Source organism: Hydra vulgaris, chromosome 05 (genome assembly GCF_038396675.1).
Source record: "Hydra vulgaris chromosome 05, alternate assembly HydraT2T_AEP".
Taxonomy (NCBI): Eukaryota; Metazoa; Cnidaria; class Hydrozoa; order Anthoathecata; family Hydridae; genus Hydra; species Hydra vulgaris.
Window position 1 is genome coordinate 30705001 of NC_088924.1, and position 21536 is coordinate 30726536.

Genomic DNA, 21536 nt, shown 5'->3' on the forward strand with positions numbered 1-21536 from the left:
GCAGTTGATTCAATTTGGTTATCAAGGTTTATTTTTTTAGCAATACTTTGCGCTTCTAAATTATTTGCGTTTTACAAATTTTTAGGGGCTTTTTCATAAGAGCTGGTCCACAGCTCGACAAAATTAGAAAAGATATTATAAAAATTTTTAAAAATATTGGCTTTCAAATCGAAATAAACATAAATTTAAAAATTGTGAATTTTCTTGATGTCACATTTAACCTCTCTGAAAATTCATATAAGCCTTTCAAAAAACCAAACGATGAACTATTATATATTAACATTAACTCTAACCATCCACCCCAAGTTCTAAAACAAATCCTAATTTTAATTAATAACAGACTAAGCCAAAAGCCTTCGTTTCTGATGAGTCTTTATTGATGAAACACAGTGTAAGATGAGAAAAATTTTTGTTAAGTGATTTTCTATCAATTTATAATCGCTCTGTTCTTTTAAGAACATTGAGCACTCTATTTTGTAGAATACATTTTAAAATTGTTCATATATATATATATATACATATATATATATATATATATATATATATATATATATATATATATATATATATATATATATATATATATATATATACATATATATACATATATATATATATATATATATATATATATATATATATATATATATATATATATATATATATATATATATACGTAAGTGTATATATATATGAATAAAGAAAATATCTTTATATTATCATGTATAATATTGTATACTTGAAAGAGTGCTCAATAGATAAACTAGGGCTATATGATATATATGTATATGTATATATATATATATATATATATATATATGTGTGTGTATATGTATATACATATACACATATATATATGTGTATATATATATATATATATATATATATATATATATATATATATATATATATATATATATATATATATATATATATATATATATAGACACACATATACACATTCACTGATACCTGGGATTATGCACTTGATTAGAAACAGTTCAAAGCAATATAATTCTTTAGAAATTAATCTGGCATAAAAAGAATTGCTAAACTTGAATCTGTTTTAAGATGATAATGCCATCAAAATAAGTTCTTCTTGTTTGAGGCTAGTTTTATAATAGTAGAGTTTTACAAACTCTACTATTATAAAACAAAAAATTTTTAAGTTGTGATAAAGCTAAATAGCTATAATAACATTTATATTTTTCAAGTTTACAATCAATAATGCTTTCATTGGTTTTTTTAAAAATATATATTTTTATTTCATGAAGGGAACTTAAAGAAGTGTCAAAATCATTTCCATTTTAAAATACTTTATGATTACATTAATATTACAACTTTCTCTCGCTGAACTTTGTCAAATCAGCATAATTTTCAAAACAACAATGCAACAACCTGAAAAACCTTACATATGAAGATCGTCTTGCCAAACTTAATACAATAACTCTAGAAAAGAAAAGACTACAAGGGAACATATACATATGTTCAAAGTATTTAAAGTAATAGATAAAGCTGAGCTCATCAATCCACCATTGTTTAAAAGTCTAAATATGAGAGGTCACGCAATTAAATACAACAGTGGAGTTAATAGACATAACTTCTTAACAAATATTAATAGAATTAACTTTTTAACAAATAGAGTTGCAGTATTATGGAATTCTTTGCCAGAAGTAGCTGTCTAAGCAAAATTGTTTAATGAATTCAAAAATAAATTATTATAGACTACATAAATGAAAAACTTAAACAAATTTAAAAGAATTGAAGAAAACTTCAATTAAAACATGAAAAGGCTGTCAAAGTGTGCAATTCACACTTGCTGCTGTTTTTACCAGCTTACACTCACACTTGCTGGTGTTTTTACCAGCTTACAATCACACTTGCTAGTGTTTTTACCGGCTTACAATCACACTTGCTGGTGTTTTTACCAGCTTACAGTCACACTTGCTGGTGTTTTTACCAGCTTATAATTCACACTTGCTAGTGTTTTTACCAGCTTACAATCACACTTGCTAGTGTTTTTACCAGCTTACAATTCACACTTGCTAGTGTTTTTACCAGCTTACAATCACACTTGCTAGTGTTTTTACCAGCTTACAATCACACTTGCTAGTGTTTTTGCCAGCTTACAATCACAATGTATATTTTAGAGCTTTTAATGTATGTTAATAGAGCTTTCATGTATGTTAATAAAGCTTTCAAAAAATGAATAAGTTGCACCTTGTAATCATACATTGGAACGCAAAAAAAACTGTGTTTTGTGTTTGCGTTCCAAAATAAAAACTCACACGCAAACTCAAACGCATTTGAAGCAATTTATTGTGTTTACTTACGTAAACTCAATTCACGCAAATAACTGCGTTTACGCACGCATTTAATACGCAACTTACGCATATAAAATGCGTTTACGAACGTAACTCAAACGCAACTTACGCATATAAATGGGTTTGCAAACTTAACTCAAACGCAACTTACCTAATCTATTTTTAAAAATGTATCTTTTTAAGAAAGCGCGAATTATTAAGTAGACTTTTTCTTTTTATTTCAATGATATAATATAACTTTTTATTTAAAATGTTGTGTTATTATTAAAATTAATGTTATTATTAAAACTATTGCATTATATATTCATTTTATTTTTGTGCTTTTCAAGTTCAAAAAATATATTTTCTTTATATGATAAGTTTACATTTCACTATCTGAGTCATCGTCGTCCGAAAAATCATATAAACTTTCAATAAGTTTCAAGTTTACTTTTAACAATGAGTGACTAATAATCAGATCAGCAGTCATGTTGCCTCGTTTCTTTTCACATACAAAACCAGAAGTACTAAAATATCTCTCTATAAAAGCTGCTGATGATGGAATATTTAGTAAGATGACAAATAGCTTTTGTAACATTGGCATTTTAGAATTTTTGAACCAAAAATCATAAGAAGGATACACAGATACAGCAAGTCCTTTCTCTTCGATTTGCTTAAAAAAGTAAAGTTTTTCTTTTTCGATTTCAAGTAAATAAAGTTATAAATTAGGCTGCCAAGCTTCTGGGCAATAGTTATCATCTAGCATAAATCCGCTGAGCAAATCAGTTTGCTGATCATTTGAACTCAATCGTTCTTTCGCTTGTGTAAGCTCACATCCTAGTTGCGATTCTAAAGCACTTTGATAAATATTACGTGGCGTAAAGAATTTCAGAACTTCGTGTAGCTTTTCTACTGCTCCTAAACAATTTTGGGTTGTGATACAGACTTTAATATAATAAATTAATATATAAAAGTAGTTAAATTTATAAATTAGGTTTTGAAGAACTATTTTTTAAACTAAATTTTAATTTAAAACTTTTAATTTGTCTTAATTAAATAGTATAACCTAATAACTAAATACCTTTAACAATAAATTGACAATCAGGTCTAAAGAACCATAATTTAAGCTTTGAGATATTCAACAGTGATGCTACTTGATAAATTCCTGAGTTAAGTTCGTACTGAAACTTTAATTTAAAAGAAGAAAATTAAGTTGAACTGGTATGCGGGAAGAAGGATTTGTAGGTATAGTTCAATCTTATTTAATTTCGATTGGGTATTGATTTTCCAGAGCGAATGCATTTCTTTTATAAGCACTTTAAAAACTCTGTAACATTAGGAAAGCAGCTGACCAACGAATTCCATCACAACTTGTTTGTAATTTACCTTCATTTTTTAAGTGGTATTGAACGCTATTTATAGATTGATTTATGCTTCTTGTGTACTTTGAAAGCACCGCAAGTAAACGACACATATATTTTTGTTTCTTAATAGCGATTCGTACAGCGATGTTTGTTTTATGAGCTGCGCAGGAAAACCGCGGTAGTTTTGATGTTCCCAATTCAATTTCAAGATCTTTAATTAGCTCAGCACTATGAAGATCGTATTCATTATTTTCGTTAAAGTCATAAGTGATGTTTACTTCCTCAGCTGTTTTGGCTAACTGAATAACATTTGTAAAAGTAAGCTTCCTTGATTTAGTTAATAGCACTTCAAGAAGTTCATCAGAGGTTTGAATCTCAATATTTAAGACTTCATCTTCACATATTTTTAGCTGCTCATTTTCTGCTTCTTCAATATTAAGGGCAACCTCTTGGTTTGGCAATGGATCATCTTCATATGCACTATCGCCACCTTTCGTCTCTTTAACTCTTTCTTCTTGAGACCTCCAAAGAATTGCTTAAACAGTCTGACAAATGAGCTCCCTTCATCACATGTAATAGCTGTTAAATAAATATAACTTAAGTAATCAATAAATTCATTGTGTTTACAGTAATTAAAGCTATAACATTTTAAAATATTACCATTTATTTTTGATTTATTGAAGGTAAAGGTATTTAAAATCTTTTCAATCCCTAATTTAATATTTTCTGCATTGTGACGTCCCGTCATCTGTTCCATACCAATAATGATGATTTCTTTTTTTAAATCACTGTTCGCAATGTTGCACTAACTGCAATAAAGTCCAACATTTCAGGAGATGTCCATATATCACTAAATAAAGTGACAACCAGGGCATTGTCTAATTTTTCGTTAATTATGTTTGATAATTTTGCCATCGTTTCTGGTATCAAGTTTTCTCTAAAATTTTTTGCACAAGGAACTGGAACTTTGACTAGTTTCCTCAAAAAAGGATTACTAAATGCATTAATTGAGTAGTTTGATGTAATAAAGAACTTGATAGTGTTTAAAGTATCGGCATCTAGCACGTTTCGCTTTTTATTTGATTTGTTTAGTGTGTCGTATGAGTCAAACCACTTACCCAAAATGTCGTGATGTTTTCTTTGTAAATGCTTCTTAATGTTGGATGTTCGACCAATACAAGCTGTAAACTTTTGATTACACAATATGCAGAAAAACTCAACATCATTTTGTGATTTATTTATTTGAGTATCAGATGTAGTGAAATGAAGATACAAAGTATTTTCCTAAAATATATAAAAATCATATGCTACATTGTTCTTAATAACATTTTAGATCTAAGAAAAAGTAATTTAAATACCCATTCAGTTAAATTTACAATAAACTTCTTTTTTGGAAAAATGTTTCTTTGACCAAAATCTTGCATTTTGTTTATCAAATTACACGAGTCTTCAGATAAATTTGCCAAAAGACTATAACCCTGAAACCTTAATCTTGGGTCTTGGTGAATAGGAGGAATAGAAATATTGGAAACTGAAGTATTATTCGAAGACTTTCCTGTCGTCGTTTTTGTAGGATTTACAGATCTTGTTCTTTTTGAAATCGCTTCGCCAGATTTAGATGCAGACGAACTTTGACATAAATAAGGTTGCAGTTGCAACTGTTGTGATTGCAATATTTCTTCTTCATGTCGTTTTTTTGAACAAGACTTTATGATATCCTCATGATAGATCTTACTCTTGCAAGATTGATGTGTCATATTAAGTTAGATATTTATGAAACAACCAAGTAAAACTTGGTTTTGTTTCCTAAACTAATTTTTTTTATACTTTTATGTATAAGCTGCATATCATAAGGAAACGCCTATAGGAACTTCCTTATGCTATAAGGAAATGCCATTAGACATATCCCTTAAAACAAATTATTACGTGTTTAACATGTTTTTAGGTCATTTTATAACGAATTTAAAAAATAATTATTAATTAAATTTGTTAAAAATGATATTTAATTTCTCATTACAATGGCTCCTTTTAAAATGAGTGTATTATGTTTTTAAATTGAGTGAATATAGCCAGATTTTTATAATAATTGAAATGAGCTTACTAGTTAAAGGTATTAAGCTATACTTTTTTCTAAAAATAGTGTTGGTTAAAATAATAGTACTGTATACAACTGAGCATTATTGTGTTCAATTTGTGAGCGGAAAATTAGTTTTCCTTTGTTTTAAGCAATTTTTAAAGTGTTTGTTTTAAGCAATTTTTAAAGTGTGTGCTGACCAATCACATAGTGTGGGCTGATCAATCACATAGTGTTTTTGTGATTGATTGCCTGTTTTAAGCTTTTTTATATATAAAATGAAAAAACATACAATATACATAATAAACAATGGAACAATTATCCAAAAACTAGCTCATTGCAAATAGTTTTAAAATTTTTATACTCGGAATATTGTGGAATAAATTACCCACAAAACAAATATTTCTTTAGTATAATCACACAAATAATACAACTAATTTTCTGTAACTTTTAGTGGAGCAAGATGTTCCTAAAGTCAAGTCCCTTGTGCATTTGTGAGACCTAGGTAAATTAATAATGTTGAATTTATGGACATCTTGCCCCACCCTATCCTAAACTTGAAAAAAAAAGAAAGCAAAAGAAGAGAATAAAAAAAATTGTTAAAAAAAAAATGAAATGAAAAAATTAAACTGTAAAGTGCAACGAACGAAGGGGGAGAAGACGAAGGGGAACGAAGAGTCAAAGTAAGTAACTATATATGCTATATATACACGATATATGTATACAACATATATATGCTATATATACACGATCTTTCTTATTTTAAATTTTATGATACGGCAAAGGAAATGGAATATATATATATGTATATATATATATATGTATATATATATATATGTATATATAATATGCATATGTTCCGTTTCAGTTACATTTGTAAATGCATTTATACACGTAAGTTGCGTAAAATATCAAAAAATCACTTACTTTCTCTGTTTTTTCTCTCCACTTCCTCTCTAGCGTTTACCAAAACTTCATTAAACTCCTTAAATTAAATTTTACTACAATTTTTTTTTTTTAAGTAACAATTAAAAATTAATTCTTATATCTTTAATTTGATTAAGTATTTTAAGATTTAATTTTAAAATTTCTTGACATTTATTTTACACTAAGAATTCCTAATTTTAATAAATTTAAATTTTCCTTCATAGACAGCAATTTTGATTTATACTGATCCTTTTATACACAGTCCTGCACTATCCAATAGATCTATCCAATAGCACTATCCAATAGCACCAAGTAACAAGTTTTGTATCAGTCGTCACAAAACCACCAACCCCCCTCTCACTTATAGCGTGACATAATTTATGGACAACCCCTTTACAGAATGATATAAAACACGATGATATTTATTTCACCCGATATGACACCCACAATGACATAAAACACAATTTATTTCACCCAGTATGAACAAAAAGAGGAAGTGCTTATAAATTATTATTTTTTAGCAAAAAAATAACAATAAATATTATTAAACAAATATTTATACACTATGTACATTTTAGTATATGCAACTGTTATAAATATAATTTATGTATAAATTTTATAAATATAATATAACTGTTTATAAAAACAATACTCAAAGTTAAACTAAGTAAAAATGTGATAAAATTAAGATAAAGGTTAACAAAAAAAACTAAGTGAAAATTATTCAAAATTGAAGAAAAGTAAAGTAAATATAGACAATGTAAAAACAAAGCACTATGTGTCCTGAATGTTTTTGAAAAAAATCATAACTCAATTAATTGTTTATAAAATCTTGTGAAAATATGAGTATTATACTTTTCAATCTCAACAATCGAATTCTGAGGTAAAATTTACTGTTTGTACACTCTGAGTGCAATCACTACAACAAAGAGGGAGGGGAAAGTTAAGTCCATGGCCCCTCTCCTTATTTTTCAAAATTTGTAAAATAAACTATAAAACATAATGTAAAATTAGATTTTCATTAGAAGTGAAGGAGGAGGAGCCACAATTTATTAAGGGGCACAAATCTAGGACAAAGAACCCAACTTCTGTCTAAACAACACAAAATCAATGTTTGTATTACTTTGTTTGTCCTTTTTTCAATAAATCACAAATTACATATGCAGATAAGACAGATTTTATTTTTAATTTGATTGAATCTATTTTATTTTATAGCAGTTTTAAAATTATTGTTAAAAACAGTAATAATTTTAAAATTTTTATAGCTTTCAATTTCAGTTCTTAAACAAAGATATAAAAACTGACCAATTAAACAAAGATATAAAAACTGACCAATTAAACAAAGATATAAAACTGACCAACTATTAAAATATTTTTTAAATTTAAATATAAATCTATAAAAACTTCTCATTGTCTAGTATTGCACCCAAACAAATAAAAAAAATTTTCAGCATAAGAAAGTAAGACCTTTGGGACATGTTGTCCTGGGTAATCTGATTAAAAACTTTTTTAAATTATAACATACATTTTTATGAAATCATTTTAATTATAGCATACATTTTTATGTAATCATTTTTCTCCATAATTATGTTGAGAAAATTCTTTAGAATACTTTAATCACACTGTAGTTTTAGACGTAATTCATCAGAAGACCTAATCAACATGATTTTTGCGTCACCAGCATACAGTCTTGAAATATTTTTTAGAGACTCAGAAAGATCAATAAAGTAAAAAAGTATAAAAAGTATAAAAAGTATAAAAATATAAAGTATAAAAGTATAAAAAGTAGTGGATTAAGTAGTACGGAGTCTTGAGGAACTCCACTATACACATCAGCCCAAGTTGAAACATAATCTCCCATAATAACTCTCTGACTTCTATTAGATAAGAAAGCTTGAAACCAATGAAGTGCTAAGCCACTAACACCATACCCTTCAAGTTTTAAGATAAGCCTTTGCTGTGGTACATTATCAAATGCTCTTTTAAAATCAACTAGAACTACATCTACAGAATTCCTTGATCAACATTTCTTCTAATATAATCCAGAGTAATTTCAAGTAAATTTGTAGTACATGACCTTTTTTTAATAAATCCATGCTGTTGGTTAGCTATAATATTATTTTCAAAGTTGTTTTTTATTATGCCCTGGAGTATTTTAAAACTAACACACAGAAGTGATATAGGTCTATAATTCCCAGAATCAGCTTGTCACCTTTTTATATAGTGCAGTTATATTGGCTGAATTAAATTGATTTGAAAGTTGACTTTTTATTGATTTATCTATTGACTCCAAAAAAATTAGCATTAGAGGAAGAGCGAAAGTTCTTTGTGTGTGTGTGTGTGTGTGTGTGTGTGTGTGTGTGTGTGTGTGTGTGTGTGTGTGTGTGTGTGTGTGTGTGTGTGTGTGTGTGTGTGTGCATATATATATATATATATATGCACAAACAAATAATTTTAAATGTATGCTGCAAAGTAAAGTTCTCACCAAAGATAAATTGGCATATATATATATATATATATATATATATATATATATATATATATATATATATATATATATATATATATAGTTAAAAAAAAAAAAAAAAAAAAACTTTTATTATGGAACTTTAAGTTTCATGTCTAGTGGCAATCATCAGCCATATATTACAAAATTAAAAATTAAATGTTAAAATTACAATTAGAATTACGGTGGCGGAGTTCTAATGACTCCATGGAAACAAAATTTTGAAAGTTTTAAAAATACAACGTGGCGTAAATATGACGTAAATCAACCAGGATCAATCTGTGGTATCAAATGAGGAAATAAAGAATTTATCTTTGCACCTACTCTTTGAGATTATTTTATTTGATGCGTTCTCCTGACCTTTGGTCTTTGATGTATTCTCTTACACTTTGATGTAAGAGAATACATCAAAGTGTAAGAGAATACATCAACGACCACATAATAATATAAATTTTTATTTTTCTAATTAAAAGTTTTTTTAACTAGCATTTTTTTTGAAGTGAATTATTATTTAAAAGATATTTAAATATCTTTTAAATAATAATTCACTTCAAAAAAGATAATAAAAATTAAAATTAAAAGCATATATATATATATATATATAAATATTATTTATAATTTATATTTATATGTATTATATGAATTTGTTTGTATGTATATATATATATATATATATATATATATATATATATATATATATATATATATATATATATACACACACATATATATATATATATATATATATATATATATATATATATATATATATATATATATATATATATATATATATATATATATATATATATATATATATATATATATATACACATTATATATATATATATATATATATATATATATATATATATATATATATTATTTATAATTTATTTTTATACTGAATCAGACTCCATGTTAATATCAGATGCATATGATTCACCAATACCAAAAGAAGTAACTGTAATGTTTTTGGACACTTTGATAATTTTCTTTTTTCTTTTTTTACAGCACTCCAATCTATTATACCTAACTGAATGTTTCCTTTTGTATTAACTCTTGACCTTTGGTCTTTGATGTATTCTTTTTCCTCAAGTGTAATCTGAATAAATTGAAACAAAATATTATCAATTTAGCAAAAGGAAACTTGCAGAGATACTCTTATATAACTACTTTAGGAAGAAAGTTTAAAGAAACGATGTATATAAACTATGTAGTATGTAGAGGAACTTAAGAAAAAGTTAAATTCTTAACTAACCTTGCTATCTTGGGAATAAACACATGCAAAATACTTTTTACTGCAGATTAAATTTTTGCATTTCACTCTATCATCATAACAGGGAACTTTCTCTAAATTACATTTGCAGGCAGATATATGATAAAGGTTTTACAATACACATTATGCAGGTCCTTTTTGCACTTTTTTTTATTAATAAGATTTCTTTGACCAGTTTTAAATAAACTGACCCATTTTTTATCCAGGGCAATTTCGGGTTTACATTTAACCAAATATTTACAAGTTCTTTTTGAGTTTTATTAATAATGTCAGATTTGTTTTTAAATTCGGATTGCATGAAATATAAGTATCTATAACTGTCTCCATATGTTGGTATAACACTAGCAGGAAAATCACTTTTTGAATCTCCAATGATTCTTTTAGTAGTTTGTCATGTTTTTGGAGCCATTTTATAACAAGTTTTAAGACACAGCAACCTTCATTTATGTTTAACTGCCTCAAAGTGGTGGTGGACAAAAGTAAAAAAATAAAAAAATTACATTATTATATGTCATTTTATTGCTTAAACACTCAGCTTTTATAAAATGTATATATTTTTGTATAATTATCATGCCGTATGCTTCTAAGCTGTACAATAAAAAGCTTCTTTTTTTTAAAAAAAATTTTTTTTTTTAATTTTTAAAATGGTTATTGTGTTACTAATAAACATAAAATAGTTTTAATTGCATAATTTAATAAAGTCAAGTATTGCCTTTCAAATGAGCTATTGGAACATTATTTTGCATGTAAGTTATGTCAAATAAAATGATTTCAGATGACAGCCTATTTAAAGTACTTTTTATAGTTTAAATTTCACTTATATAATCCAATACTTTTATGGTCCAAGGTCCAGTAATTTGAAACTTGAAATACATTGTAAAATGTGTATTATCAATATAAATTTGTTTTATAATCCGTGGATGTCTGCCTGGTCGATAACAATCATTTTTACAAGTTAACTGTAATGTATCCGATTTTATGTGGCGAAAACATAAGATGTATTTTATTCTAAATGGTTATGCAATAATTGGGTTTCAGTGAGTCTAGATTAGTGTTATAAACTTGTTTTAATATTAATAGATCTTAAAATATCTATTTATAAGTACTTTGCAACTATGTTACAAAGTTATTTTTAACTATGCAAAATGAACCATTGCCAGGTATTACAGGTATCACGATCAACTAAATAAAAAAATCCTTAGTACTACTACATTTGTAGTTTAATAATACTGTATGGGAGTAATTCAATAAATGTTACTTTAGTCCAGTTTATCTTTATTATAGTTGATAAAAGATGTGGTTGCTGAGCAATTTCGGTATCCATAGCAATCCAAAAAAAAAACTAATGTCACCATTGAAACCGCAATCCTCAGTGAACAGTGCAAAAATGGTCCTTAAATCTTTTTTATATGAGGAGTTATTAGTCCAGTTAAAGTAAATTCTGGCCTACTGGGTACTCACTTATTTACAATGTATTATTTAACTAACTTTCACTGTGTTTGCAAAAATTTCTATTTTCTTTTGAATTGTGCATGTTGTAAAAAAATGAAAAAATTTGTACCTGTAAACCTTAATGCAAAAAAATTGATTTAACTTTGTTAAAAAATTTTAACTAGTTCTTTATTAGTCTAAAAAACTCTAGCTATCTAAGGGGACAGGTAATTTGAATTCAAAAATCGACCTCCCTTATTGCTAACTCTTGATGCAGGGTTGTATGGTTTCTATTATTTAACAATCTTCCATCTGACAAAAGGTGTAAAAATTTTTGCAATGCAAGTTTGAGGACTAAGCTTATTTTCTTGATTTACAGTCGTTGAGGTTGCGGCTGAATGCCCCTTACCAATAGACAAAACTACTCTTCCTCTTAAATCATCATTGACTAAAATAACAAAAAATAATAAATCTAAATTAATAAAAAATATATTTGTATTTTTTTTTTCCAGATACCAGTTTTCAGGCTTTTTATATATTTCTTCCAGCTTTTAGCTTTTTAGTATTTTTTTTTTTAGCCGACAAAACATCAAACATGTACAAATTATCCAAAGATCAATACAACCATCTCCTTAATAATGAACCAATGGTAAAACACTCAAAATGTTATACATTGGTTTCAAACCATAAAAGAAAAGCAATTCTGTAAGTTCTTAGTCTTTGATAATAATGATTTTTATCCATCGATTAATGAAAACCTACTAAATAATGCAAAAACTTTTGCAGAACAACATCTAACAATAAATAGTGAACAAAAGAGTTTCATACATCATGCAAGAAAATCATTATTATTTACCAGTGGAACTGCTTGGATTAAGAAAAAGGGAGGATTATTCGATGTCACTATGGGGGCCTTAGACGGCGCAAAGATTTGCAAACTAGTTGGGATTTTTATTTTGCATCAAATCTAGCAGTTTTATGATAAAAGCAATTTCAGTATATATATAGATGATGGATTAGCTATATTTAGGAACAAAAGTGGTAAAGAAATGGAGAGTATAAAAAAACATTTTGTACAAATTTTTAAAATTAATAATAAAATCTTCTAATCTCTATTAAATTTGAAAATAGTTAACTATCTCGATTTAACGCTAGACCTTAATAATTGTTTTTTTCAGCCATACTGCAAACCAGATAATATGCTGAACTATATACATAATAGTTCTTATCATCCACCCAGTGTAATAAAAAGTATTCCTAAGACTATTGAATTAAGATTATCAGCTGCATCGTCAAGTGAATTGATTTTTAAAGAAAGTATTCCTCCTTACCAAGAAGTCCTGAAAAAATCTGGGTACAAATGCAAACCTACATACCATTCAAGTATAAAATCAACAAATGGCAATCATAAATGCTAGATAATTTGGTATAATTCTCCTTTCTGTGCAAATGTTGTAACAAAAATAAGTAAATGTTTTTTGAACCTCATCAACCTCCACTTTCTAGTTAACCACAAACTTCATAAAATATTTAACAGAAACAGAATCAAAATAAGTTATTCCTGCATGTCAAACATAAAATCTAAAAAATGTTGTGGGAGTTGATAACTCTCACAATAAAAAAACTTTACTAAAGGAGGCAAAAATTAATGAAAAGACATGCAACTGCATTGAAAAATCCAAATGTCCAATGAACAACCATTGCCTTTCTAACAATATTGTTTATCAGGCCACCATTTATTCAAACAATCCGAAATACAAAGAAAAAGCGTATTTTGGACTCACCGAGATATCTTTTAAAGTTCGGTATGCAAACCATTTAAAATCCTTTAATGCAATTAGATATAAGAATGATACAGAGTTATCTAAAGAAGCATGGAAATTTAAAAAAAAACTTTACACCTTTTGTCAGATGGAAAATTGTTAAACAATGCAAATCATACAACCCAGCATCAAGAGTTTGCAACATCTGTTTAAACAAGAAGTTTCAAAATTTGATGTATAAAGGAGAAAACCTACTTAACACAAAGAGTAAAATAATCTTGAAGTGTAGGCACAAAATTAAATTCTTTATTTCCTCATTTGATACCGCAGATTGATCCTGGTTGGTTTTCATCTTGTTTACGGCACGTTATACTTTTAAAACTTTTCAAAACTTTCCATGCAGTCATTAGAACTCACATCATTGTAATTGTAATTGTAATTTTAATGTTTAATTTTTAATTTTGCAATATATGGCTGATGATTGCCTTTAGGCATGAAACTTAAAGTTCCATAATAAGTTTTTTCTTTTTCGTTTTTAATTATAAACCGCTCTGTTTTGAAATTTATATATAATTAAAATAAATTTCCTAAAGATTGAGCACTTTTCATCAGCAATTTCAGTATATATATAGATGATGGATTAGCTATATTTAGGAACAAAAGTGGTAAAGAAATGGAGAGTATAAAAAAACATTTTGTACAAATTTTTAAAATTAATAATAAAATCTTCTAATCTCTATTAAATTTGAAAATAGTTAACTATTTCGATTTAACGTTAGACCTTAATAATTGTTTTTTTCAGCCATACTGCAAACCAGATAATATGTTGAACTATATAAAATAAATTCTTTATTTCCTCATTTGATACCGCAGATTGATCCTGGTTGGTTTTCATCTTGTTTATGCCACGTTATACTTTTAAAACTTTTCAAAACTTTCCATGCAGTCATTAGAACTCACATCATTGTAATTGTAATTGTAATTTTAATGTTTAATTTTTAATTTTGCAATATATGGCTGATGATTGCCTCTAAGCATGAAACTTAAAGTTCCATAATAAGTTTTTTCTTTTTCGTTTTTAATTATAAACCGCTCTGTTTTGAAATTTATATATAATTAAAATAAATTTCCTAAAGATTGAGCACTTTTCAACAAACAAGAGTTTTGAATTATATTAATACAACACTACATCAAACGATATATATATATAATATATATATATATATAAATATATATACATATAAATATATTTATATATATATAAATATATATATATATATATATATATATATATATGTATATATATATATATATATATACATATAAAGGGCTTATTGTGAAACAATGACAAACCACACTTTTTTCAAAAATGAGTTATTATCATTTTTATAATCATAAATAGTATACGCAATAGCCAAAAAGATATTAAGGCATAATTCTTAAAATTAGAGCTATAATTATAAAATCATCTTACTGCAAAATGTGATTTTATAGATTTAAATAAAAATTAAAAGTCATTTTTCTCAAATATTTGCTTTTGTGGCTTGTCATTGTTTCACAATAAGCCCTTCATATATATATAAATATAAATATAAATGTATATATACATTATTTTGGGGGGAGGGGGGGTTGGGTTAGGGTTTCTGCAGACAATATCTCTGTGTAAAGACATTCTTTATTACACATTACAACAACAACAAAAAAAAATTTTATTCTTCTTTTTTCTTCTTTGCCTAAAAAAGTGTCTGGAATAAAGTGAAATAAAAAAGTGAATAAAGTGGGCATTTCAAAAAAGTGATCAAAATACAAATACTTTGTTAGCCTAATTATGCAGGAGTAGACCATTTCTATGAGACACTCTTTCATCTAATCAATTTTTTTTTACTATTTAATAGAACAAAAAAAACACCTCTTTTTCATCATCAGCTTCAAAATCATCATCATACTCATAACTTTCATCTTCAAAATCATCTGAATAATCACTTTCACTTTCATCAATAAAATCATCTGCATACACGCCTGTTTCCTTGGAAGTTAGAACTTGTGGTAAAACTACAATACTTTCTAAAAACATTTTTTTTAGAAAATTATAAGTTTTTTATATTTTGTATAATAATCCTAATTTATTTCCATGAAATATTAAATTTAACCTTACCTTTGTAATTAAATGTTATAAAAACAAAAAAAATTAAATTTAACAAACCTTTGTAATTAAATGAACTTGGACTTTTAAACTTTTCTTTAAACCTTTTTTGGTCACGAGATATTCTTTGAGGAAAATATATATATTTTTTAAATAGACCTTAAATATTTTCTTTTCAAACAATTAAAATAAAAAGGAAAAAACATCAGAATTCACCTTACTTTTCTTTTATCTCTTGCATTGATTCACAGTCTTTTAGAAATAAATGTAAATTCTGTTGAATAAATGGGAGATTTAACACTGCTGTAGCACTGTAAATTTTAAAAAAAATGTCTATACCTTCATAATTGAAGTAACAAACACATGATGAAACTAATAAATATATATTGACCTTGGTCTTTCATCAGCTTTTTTTGCTAACATCAGTTTTATTAGTTGACAAATATCTTGAGAGAAATTGCTAGGAACTTGCTGAAAAAATAAAATATTAATTGTTTTTTCTGCTTATAAAATATCAATTGTTTTTTCTGCTTCTAAGAGAAGACCTAACAATCTTTTGACAGATTACCAAGAGAAACATTTGATGAGTTTCTGCTGTCTTCATTGCCCATTTTATTTTATTGCCAGGGACATTATTGATTCTCAGGCCATTCTTTGTTTTTATTCTGAAAGATTTTATTTTGGCTTTTAACAGTAAATTTTTATTTCTCAAAAGAAACATAACCTTGTCGCCTAAAATAATTTTTTAATTCTTTAATTTAACTTGTTATATTATGGCTGCTATGTTTGTCTTGCTGAATTTATGTCATTGTATCTTACATACAGTGACATATATACAGTGAGACATACATATGGTTTAACTGTAGAGCCAATCTGGCTCTACAGTTACACACATACTATTAATACCAACCTAACAAAATACATCAAAAATAGAGTGCATACATACTAATTCTAAAATAAAAACTTTTATTTTTCTAAAATTTGGAAAGAAGTATGATTGATAATAGTTCGCCTAGATAAGTTGGCATAGCAAATCCATCTGGATGGATGAATGATGCAACCTTTGCAGAGTAAATGAGCATTTTATTCAGTATGTAAGTAATTCACTCACTGATCCAGTACTTTTACTTCCATAAAACCATGAAAATCATGTTTCACTAGAGTTTGAAATTATCCTGGAAAAAAATTATTCTATTATTCCAACAAGATTGTATCCACAAACTGCAACCATTGAACAGTGTATGGTCAAAGAGCTACTACAGAGCAACTTTCAATGATTAGTTTACTTCGTATCCTGGAATAGTGGATATATAATAAAGCTGCCGTTGTTTGCTAAACCATTAACTGAGTTTATGTTAAAACTTTAACTTCATCCAAAATATTTTGATATAACAGGAATTAAATTGCTTATTACCAATGGTAATAATAAATTATAACCCAATCACCGTTAATACATTGTCAGATATTATTAATCCTGCTCTTGATCCTGTTCTCGCTATCAATTAATAAAAATACAGACATCTCAGATGTCATGTAGTCATACTGTAGATGTCATACTTTATCTTATGTCGTTTCAACCATTAGGTATTGACCCTATGAATTAATTGTCAAGTATTTTTATCAGTCATCAAGCAAGAATTTAAAGTGAAATGAAACTGAAATGTTCATTTTGAACAGAAAATAATTAAAATAATTACTAAAATACATAAATAGAAAATAGTTAAAGACAATTCTGTTCAAAATAAAAATACTTCAGGAAAAACAAAAAAAGTTTTATAACTAAACTAAAAGTTTATTAACATTTTTAAAATTTGATTTAAATTTTTGATTTTTTGTTTCATTTATATTTTTACAAACTTGTGTATTGTGATCTTTTTATCACTTTTATTGATATTTTTGATTACTTTAAAAATTTAAACCTGTAACGTTAAAAAAAAAACTTTAGCTATAAGTGTAATTAATCTAAGGGCAGTTACTAAACATTTTCAAAGATAATATCATTATAAGTTATTATTATATTATAGGTATATTTTTACTAGACATAATCTAAATGTAAAGATAGTACTCTGTTATAGGAATACTTTTACAAAATATATTTTTGATATATTCTGTACTTATACTTTATGTCTAGTAAAAGTAATACAAAAATATATACACAAAAAAAAATTTATATATATAAAGATAACAAACCACATAATTTCCTTTAACTATTTTATAATATAGTGTTACTATATTTGTTGCATCAAAAGGGTAATTCAAAGCACACATTTCATAAAGCATACATCCTAAAGCCTGAAAAATAAAAAATAAAAGTTAATAAAACTTAATTAAATTATTAAATTAATAATTAAATTTAGATCTTGGTAATTATGAACAAGTTTTATTGTTGCATTTCAATTTGTATTCTTGTTGAAATTGTAAACCCATACAAAGGTATAAATAATACCTTATATTGTAAAATAAAAGAAATAAAAATTCCACTTGCAAAAAGAAAAAAAACAAAAAAAGCAACAAATAAAATTAAACTTTCAAAAATTCAAAAATATTACTTCATCTTTTTTTACAACTTTGCTTTTGTCAACTTAGATAAGATAACTGCTTAGTTACAAGTTATAAATTTTAGTGAATACTCAATGGTTAGTTATAGATGGCACCATAGTTCAAAAGTTAAGAAACAAAGAGTTAAGAAACAGGAGTTATGGAAATGCATAAGTTAAGAAACAGCGTTGCAATAAATATACATAAAATGAAATGCAGGAGTTATCAAAATGTAGAAGTTAAGAAACAATAAAATTAAAATTTAAAAACATTGACTTTAAAATTAAAATTACAAAACAATAAAATGCAGGAGTTAAGAAACAATAAAGTGTACTGTGAAATTGTAGTGTAGAAACAATAAAGTGTACTGTGAAATTGTAGTGTAGAAACAATAAAGTGTACTGTGAAATTGTAGTGTAGAAACAATAAAGTGTACTGTGAAATTGTAGTGTAGAAACAATAAAGTGTACTGTGAAATTGTATTGTAGAAACAATAAAGTGTACTGTGAAATTGTAGTGTAGAAACAATAAAGTGTACTGTGAAATTGTAGTGTAGAAACAATAAAGTGAACTGTAAATTGAAGCATTGTTATGATGTTATTGATATTGATATATTGATGACATTTCACAATTTTAAAGATCCCACAATTTTAATTAAAAAACAACTGTTAGTTGCTGCAATGACAGTAACAATACTTATATTATAATTATATTTCAACAGTGGCAAACTATTCAGGTCACAAGTGATATTGCTTAAAATGTATTATGAAATTAAAATTATAATAATATTGTAATAAAGACTTGAAAAAATAATATCATAAATATAAAAAAAATTTATAAAAAAATTCTGATAACGATGAATTATTTTTTAACAACGAAGAATCTCTTAAATTTTTAAAAATTTAAGAGGTTTTTTTTCTTAAAACTATTGAAAACTTATTATTTTTAATAATAAGTTACTAATAAGCATAAATTAAGTTAAAATTTCTAAAGCTCTCATTTTATTGCACAGTTGAACAAAATAGTTTAAAAGGAGGTATGAAACTTTTTTGCATGTAAGTTGATTAAGTTAAGTCATGTAAGTTGATTGTAGGTTGTATAGGGTAGGGTGGGGTAATATGGATTGTTGGGGTAATATGGATATATTCAATAAGTATCCATGGAGTAAGTTATCTATACATAATTCTAAAACTTGAAAATTACCAACAGTTTCTACACATAATTGGCTTCTTTTTTTTGCGTTAACAATGTTTATATTTGATTTACATAAAGAGTTTATATATAAAACACGTTGTTTTGAAAAAAATATAAAAAACATTATGTTTTAAAACTTTTGTCTGCAGACTTCAGTAATATTACTTATGGAAGTTTAATGATGTATATTCATTAGTTGGACCATGATGTAACAATATGTAGAATTTAATTTATAAGTTCTCTAACCCATATTGATAAATAAACAAAAATCTAAAATGGGGTAAAATGGATATACAGGTAAAATAATAGTGGGGTAAAATGGATATATATAAAATATATAAAATCCTACTCACGTTATAGTATTTTATTACAAAAACACAAGCTACACGACATTTAAATATACATTTATGCTCACTTTTGCTTTTTAATATAGTATTATACATTTTTCAGTGACATATAATAGTTTTATATAATGCTTCTGAACTATTTACATTAAGATCATAGTTCAAATTTGTTTTCCCTGAATGGCTAGGGTAAAATTTAAACTCCCATTTAAATGTTTTATATTTTATTTTTGTATTCCTCTTTACTTTATAATTAAATTATAGACTTTATATAACTAAAGTTTGTTTTAAAATATTTTAGATAAAATAATAAAACTGAAATAAATTATTATGCCTCGTGAATACCAACGCAAGACTATTGGTACATATGATCACAGCAAACTAATGACTGCCATACAGCTTGTTAAGGAAGGAGAGTCAGTATACAGTGTATCAAAGTCTTCTGGAATTCCTTATGGGACATTATACAGACGATCCCATGATCAAATTCAAAGGAATGACAAAAGAATTGGAAGCGGTCGTGGGTTTGTTTTAAATAATACTGAGGAAAATCTTCTAGTAGAAGCCTTGATGTACTTAGCTGATAAGGGTTTTCCACAAGATAGAGAAGATATCAAACTGATGGTTAAATCCTATATAACATTTATTGGCAAAAAAACTCCATTCAAAGATGACAAGCCAGGGAAAGACTGGTGCATGTCTTTTGAAAAACGATGGAATGTAGTCCTTGGTAAAAGAAAACCTGAACTTTTGAATAAAGCAAGAGCTAATGATCTTTCTCTAAAAACATTGACAGATTTTTTTGAGTTATATGAAAAGACATTAAATGATAATAATTTATTTGATAGACCGCATTGCATATTTAATTTAGATGAAACAGGTTTACGTACAGATCCTACAGCAGGAAAAATCTTTGTTCGTAAAACATCAAAAACAGCCTATTACATTGCTCCATCATGTGGTAAATCAATGTATACTGTACTGTTTTGTGGGTCAGCAAATGGACAGTGTCTACCTCCCTTTGTCGTCTACAAAGCCATCCACCTTTATGATGCATGGTGTCAAAATGGACCAGAAAATGCAATGTATGGTGTAACAAAATCCGGTTGGATGGAGGACTATATTTTTGAAAGTTGGATTGACAGGTTTATTATACATGTAAAGGATTATGAAAAGCCTGTGTTGCTGCTATGTGATGGACACAACAGCCATATAACATATTCTACTGTTAAAAAGGCTCTGGACAATCATATAATTTTACTTTGCTTACCTCCGAACACAAGTCATGCATTACAACCTCTTGATGTTGGTTTTTTTGCTCCATTGAAATCCCATTGGAAGAAAATCCTTAAGGATTGGTTAAGAGAAAGCAGATATAAAAATGTTGACAAGTCTGTATTTCCAACTTTACTAAAAGCTCTTATCAGTAAGATAGATAACAAACTCCTGAAAAGTGGTTTTAATGGTAGTGGTCTTTACTCTGTTGACAAATCAAAACCTATGAAAAACCTTCAAAAAAACGCAGAGCACGTGTCCAGGCCAAAAAGGGAGAAATTTTAACAGCACAAGATGTTGTCGCAAGGTTACAAGAAGAAGAAAAGAATAAAGCTGAAAAGAAGACTGTATCAGTAAGTAAAAGAAAACTGCTTGACATAACCAATACAGTTTGA

General features: G+C 26.6%; 1 protein-coding gene across 3 annotated transcripts in view; it reads right to left on the reverse strand.

Moving 5' to 3' along the window:
• Positions 1 to 21536, reverse strand: part of LOC136071954 (serine/threonine-protein kinase Nek4-like) — a 56839-nt gene that overhangs the window by 10565 nt on the left and 24738 nt on the right. For all 3 annotated transcript variants that reach the window (XM_065797906.1, XM_065797905.1, XM_065797907.1), the window contains 6 exons: positions 17981 to 18082; positions 16182 to 16261; positions 16012 to 16101; positions 15851 to 15915; positions 15557 to 15711; positions 6669 to 6726 (listed from right to left, as the gene is read on the reverse strand). In XM_065797906.1, the coding sequence (XP_065653978.1) occupies positions 6669 to 6726; positions 15557 to 15711; positions 15851 to 15915; positions 16012 to 16101; positions 16182 to 16261; positions 17981 to 18082 (550 nt within the window). The remainder of the gene's footprint in view (positions 1 to 6668; positions 6727 to 15556; positions 15712 to 15850; positions 15916 to 16011; positions 16102 to 16181; positions 16262 to 17980; positions 18083 to 21536) is intronic.